Source organism: Sorghum bicolor, chromosome 9 (genome assembly GCF_000003195.3).
Source record: "Sorghum bicolor cultivar BTx623 chromosome 9, Sorghum_bicolor_NCBIv3, whole genome shotgun sequence".
Classification (NCBI taxonomy): Eukaryota; Viridiplantae; Streptophyta; class Magnoliopsida; order Poales; family Poaceae; genus Sorghum; species Sorghum bicolor.
This window is the reverse complement of record NC_012878.2, coordinates 3,133,339-3,139,585: the sequence shown is the minus strand read 5'-3', so window position 1 is coordinate 3,139,585 and position 6,247 is coordinate 3,133,339. Positions and strand designations below refer to the sequence as shown.

General features: G+C 43.2%; 1 protein-coding gene across 1 annotated transcript; it reads right to left on the bottom strand.

Moving 5' to 3' along the window:
- On the bottom strand, window positions 1-5,928 carry LOC8068196 (acyl transferase 4). The gene is made up of 2 exons (XM_002439193.2): window positions 5,365-5,928; window positions 1-1,231 (listed from the first exon to the last, which is right to left on the bottom strand). Exons 1-2 carry the CDS (start codon window positions 5,809-5,811, stop codon window positions 368-370), a joined length of 1,311 nt encoding a protein of 436 aa, XP_002439238.1. The 5' UTR covers window positions 5,812-5,928; the 3' UTR covers window positions 1-367.

Genomic DNA, 6,247 nt, shown 5'->3' with positions numbered 1-6,247 from the left:
TAGGATAAATCATGGACCTTTATTTCATTCATTCTTCCGTGAATTGCTACAGGTGCATAAAAAAAGAGCTTAGCTAGCCCACCATTTTTATATTTTGGGCAGCCGGGCAGGTATAAGGTGTTGACTCTTGACATACATACATTCACACATACAAGTAAAGTAGGATGGATTTTATATACGTGTGTACAACTAGTTGTGGCAAATTTGGACAAATAGAAGAAGCAAATTACACGCGAATTCGAATCCAATTCAGTTGACGACGACGTACGTACGGTTCGTTCGTTCGTTATTGACAAATTCCAAACTTGCACGCGCATGCATGCATGATCATATACGTACTAGCAGCAGGTTGGATCATCACATCGGATCATGAGCAGGGCTGGTTCATCTGCTCCTGGAACTCAGGCAGGTGCTGCTCCTGGACGCACATGGTCATGATGCGTGCGCCGGGCTTAGGCGCCGGCGGCGCCCCGATGACGGCGACGGCCATGAACGGGTGGTACGAGAACGGCACGACGTGCGTCGGCGTGCCCCAGCCATAGTCAGCCTCGAGGAACCCTAGCCTCGTCCAGTCGGAGACGAAGAGGGAGTCGTAGGTGAAGGTGAGCTCGTAGGGGTCCCGATCAAACCCGCCCGCCGCCCACCTCGCGAAGTCGGCGGCGAGCCTCGCCTTGGCGTCCCGGATGGCGCGCACGACGTCGACGATGTCGGCCGCCGCCACCTCGCCGCTGGGCCGCGTCGCCTTGACGGTGTAGAAGCAGTTGCCGTAGAACCCACTCGCCGGCGCCGCCGCCGTCGCCGGGAGCAGGTGGCGGGTGTTGGCGAAGAAGCAGACGTGGACGGGCGCGGCGGCGTCCGGGAGGCGGAGCGCGCGGACGCGGGCCTGCCAGGTGCGCGCCACGCACACGTCGAACGCCGAGCAGCGCTGCCCCGTGGACTCGAGGTAGCTGGACTTGACCTTGGCGATGTGGTCCGGGCTCAGGTCCGTCGTGAAGTAGACCAGGTCCAGCAGGTCGAGGCGCGGCGGCGGCGCCGGCATCTTGGGCGGGTCCGGGATCACGTCGCGCGCCCAGATCGGGGTGATGCGGGGTCTGGTGACGGCGCCGGCGGTGGCGCCGCCACGGGCGTAGTCCGCCACCGCGTTGATGAACTGCCCGGCGCCTAGACCGTCGGCGATGGTGTGGACGGAGATTAGACCCACCACGAAGCCGCCGCACGTGAACTCCGTCACCTGCGATTACGTGTCCATTTCCAACGCGTCATGAGTGAGAGAAGCTAATGTTACAAGCAAAATACAGTATACCAGTATTTCTCAAAAAAAAAAATACAGTATAAGGAGAAGGCCAACAATGATTAAGGTGAGATGAAAATAACTAACTAGTAGAGATAGTTAATAATTAGCCACACAATATGTAATGTATGAAACAATGCAAAACGACGACGTGTCAAGCACGTGAAGGAAGAATCTGATGATTGATCGACGGGAGGTTAAAATTTGGTAGCAAGAGATAAGGCGAGTCATCGACGTGGCCGCTATCAATCTCGAAAGCTACGTGACCGATGGAGGCATTTCACCTGCATGCATGCCGGCTGGCCCAAACAGCTTTTTCACCCCGGCTGGCCTGTGGTACGTTATTATCCAGACAGATGTTGTACAGTATATGACGATAGTACTATATATTACCCGAGAGACTTTTTCTTTTTGACGCGCTAACATCTTACCAACCACGATATGGGTAAGTAGTGGATTGGATGCACTGCACCGGCCACTAGCTAGATTTACTGAAGATTTTTGCCCACTTTTCCAGCTTTTTGTGGACACCGAAGATTCATGCACTTTTTCATGCATGATGCACCATATCTTAGGTCAGTGTATATACATATAAATAAGAATACTCATATCTCGGTGGCGGTCTCCACTTGTCACTAGCTAGCGCAGTAGTTAGGGCTTGTTTAGTTCCAAAAAATTTTAGAAAATTTGATACTGTAGCATTTTCGTTTGTATTTGATAAATATTGTTCAATTATGGACTAACTAGGCTCAAAAGTTTCGTCTCGTCAATTCCGACCAAACTGTGCAATTAGTTTTTATTTTCACCTATATTTAATACTCCATGCATGTGTCTAAAGATTCGATGTGACGGAAAATCTGAATAATTTTGCAAACTTTTTTGGAAACTAAACAAGGCCTTAATTGATCTCATAGAAATAGTCTAATATTGCCTAGTACTACAGAGAATTTACCTACCTACCTAGCCATTATATATATATATATATATATATATATATATATATATATATATATATATATATATATATATATATATATATATATATATATATATATATATATATATGACATAACAGCTTTTTTATTCTTGAGGATCTCGCGGTTTACTCAAGGATTCTGTAATTTATATTTTTATTAGTATTTGAACAAGCTTATAGGTTGGAACTAAACAAGGCCTTAGTTTATCCATACAATTTGCTGAATGATGGAGTACATCCCACTGATGGCCCATGCTGAAAGTAATATAATCATGTATGATTAATCCAACTTGAGGCGACAAAAGGATATGCGTGAGGATTATATAGGCGTGTGCTCTTCGGCCGGCCGGCCGGCTTTGGAGCTTGTTGTGGTGTGTCTAGTTATTTGCTAGCCTAGCAAGCTAGTATGCATGCTGATAAAAGCTAACTGCAATTAGCATATTTGCAATCACTTGCTTGTTATTTGTGGCGGTCGGCTGCAGTGATGAGTATTAGTATTTTTTTTTTGTCGATCAATGTGTCCAAATAAAACGTCGTCGTCACCGCTTTACTTTTGGCTGTGTCCAGTGAGTATATATATTATATATTAGTATATTTGGCAACGGTACGACCGGTCCCTTACCGTTGTCTAACTTTCCCTTTATTTGTCCTAACATTGTTCATTATATATATATATAGCACACGCAAAAGAAGTTAAACTAGGAAGCGTGGCAACAATAGCGGGTGCAACAGCAGCGTTTTTTTTTTTAACCATACATGCATCTGCTGGTAACCAATCACCACTAGCCGCGCTAGAGGTTAACAAGGACCTTACAACCTTCAGATAGCTACGTAAACCAACATACATGCATACTAGCTACAACAACAAGATGGACGACGACATGCATGAAGTAAACATTACGTATGGCACATGTAATCTCCGGTCCACATGATGATGATTATAGATGGATTATTACTAGTTTAATTAGATTTAGAAACGGATGGCTAGCTCGCTCCTCGGTCCATCGATGTCACGCATGCATCATACATGTACTACCTCCGTATAAGGTTTAGATGTTGTTTTGGACAAAGTTTGGGTTAAACATGAGAATATAAATCATCAATAACTTTTAGACCTTGTTTAGTTCCTAAAAAATTTTACAAAATTTTTCAGATTCCCCGTCACATCAAATCTTTAGACGCATGCATGAAGTATTAAATATAGACAAAAATAAAAACTAATTGCACAGTTTGGTCGGAATTGACAAGATAAATCTTTTGAATCTAGTTAGTACATGATTGGATAATATTTGTCAAATACAAACGAAAATGGTACTATTCATATTTTGCAAAAATTTTTGGAACTAAACAAGGCCTTAGTTGTTGAGTTTGCAAATGTGAAAATTATATGAATAAATTTATCTTGAAAAATATTTTCTTAAAAATATACATATATCATTTTTTTAAAATATTTTTTATAAAAATAAGAGGTCAAAGTTATGTTTTGGAAACCGTGTCGTTGCTGTCCTAAACGACATCTAAATCCTATACGGAGAGAGTACTACGGTAGATTATAGTGTAGTGGTGGTAGGCAGGTAGTAGGTATGTAGGTACACTCCTGCAGTCCTGATGATGGAACTTAATTATTCTGAGATTGAGATTGTGTGGCTCCAAACTAAATGAAGTACAGTAAGTGTGTACATAAACTATGGAAGATGATGGGGGTCAAAGCTAGCAGGCCGGCTAGGACATATATACGAATCTCGATGCTCCCAAGCCTCTTGTTGACGACCGAGATCTCTTTCTTTAGTTTATTTTAAATACAAAAATTTTAATATGCTCCGTCATGAAGCGAGCATCATCGGTGGAGATCCGATGATCCTTATTGATTAAGTGGCAAACTAAATAAACATGCATATGTATATACTGCTTGTATATATATATATATATAATACGTGGTAGGCGGTCACTGTTGTACGTGGCCGTCGTCGTACATACTTGTTGGTGCTAGCTCATCATCACATCAGTCAGTCCGCACTTCACCTACCTACCCATGGAATATATAGCTCGTTAGCTAGTAGCGACACCTGTTATACGTTACACTATACTCGATCTCTCCCTCACGTCTCACCCACTGTTAACTACGTACGTACACCATTTATTTGCTTAATTAATCGTGCACGGCGACGACACGTAGCGATCGCAAACTAAACACCATTTATATACGTTTTATTTTTAGCAAACTTGGTGATTTTTCATCGCACCGCTGGCTTGTTTAATTTTAAAAGAATCGTTAATTTGTTATATTCAGTTACGACGGACGCTTTTTTTTAGCGGAACGAGAATTGATGAATACAGTACGTCACGGTTTTGCATGCATGTCGCTTAGGCCTTGTTTAGTTCACTCCGAAATCTAAAAAGTTTTCAAGATTCTCCATCACATCGAATCTTGCGGCACATGCATGAAGTATTAAATATAGACGAAAATAAAAACTAATTACACAGTTTGTCTGTAAATCACGAGACGAATCTTTTGATCCTAGTTAGTTTATGATTGGACAATATTTGTCAAATAAAAACGAAAGTGCTACAGTAGCGAAATCCGAAATTTTTTCGGAACTAAACAAGGCTACTTAGCTAGTTTAAGTGCGAAATTCTTTTGACAAATCATCATATATACCTTCCTGGCCGTACCTTGCTTGTTCAACCACAATCCCTATATCATATCTTTGAGGCTAACAGTGATATTATTTATTATGCATGCATGGCGCCAAAGTTTCTTAGCTTCAAAATAAGGCTCCCTTCTCTTTTCCTTGACTCTAACTTTTCTCAGTGTGTGTTTTTCGTTAATAATTACAATTTTTTTTCACTAGATTACTAATCATATGCTTCTCATCACTAATTCAGCTTACTATACATAGTACAATGTTTTTTCTTTTGCATGCTAGTGCATGCAAAACAAAAATATTGCATCATGAAACTACTACACACTCCTAGCTAGATAATAAGAAGATAGGTAGGCATGTTAACTTTTTACTACTGTTTGATTCGTGCATGCATGGAGAGATGTATATAGTGCAGTGCTTTGATTACATTTTACATAAACATATACTCCTACCTGCATCATGAGCGGCATGTCGAGCGGGTTGACGCCGGGCGCCGGCTCCGGCAGCAGCTCCTCCTTGGGGATGAGCATGGGGTGGTCCAGGTGCCGGACCTCCTCCAGGGAGCACGCGGCGGCGGCCTCCACGAACCAGGCGCCCTCGCCGGTGCACGCCACCCGGACCTCCCCGTCTTCCTCCACGAACCGCCCCGCGAACGGGTAGTAGTCCACCAGCGCCTTTCCCAGCGCCTCCCGCAGGGACTTCGCCGGCGGCGCCGCCTGCTTCTTGTTCTCGCCGCCGGCGAACACGTGCAGCGACCGCACCAGGTGGCGCAGCCCCGCCACGCGGTCGATCACCGACAGGCGCAGCGTCTCCTGCGGCGTCGCCGACGACGGCGGCACCAGCGACCTGTTCGTCCTCGTCACCGGGAATAACCCGGCGGTATCATCGATTGTGCCCATAGCTGCTAGCTTAGCACCTGCTTGTTTTCTTTTTTGGAGTGTGTAGTTGTATTAAGCTGCTAGCAGCTAGTGAGTGGGGTGTGTGCTCATGCTGAAATGTGTTTGAGAGATGGCATGAGTATATATAGGCCCAACCCAATCCAAGAGGGACGTCTAATGGCCACAAAATGACACTACTATTTATGATTATATATTGTGTAATGCATGCGTGTAATAAGAGTATATTGTTTAGTTTTCATCTAAAAACTTTTCATCAAATCTTATCGAAATATAAGTCACAAAAAAATTCTTATCGAAATATTTGGATACATATATACATGGAGCATTAAATATAAATAAAAAAATAACTAATTGCACATATAATTTGTATGTATTTTATGAGACGGATCTTTTATATCTAATTAATTTATAATTGAACACTAATTATTATAATTAT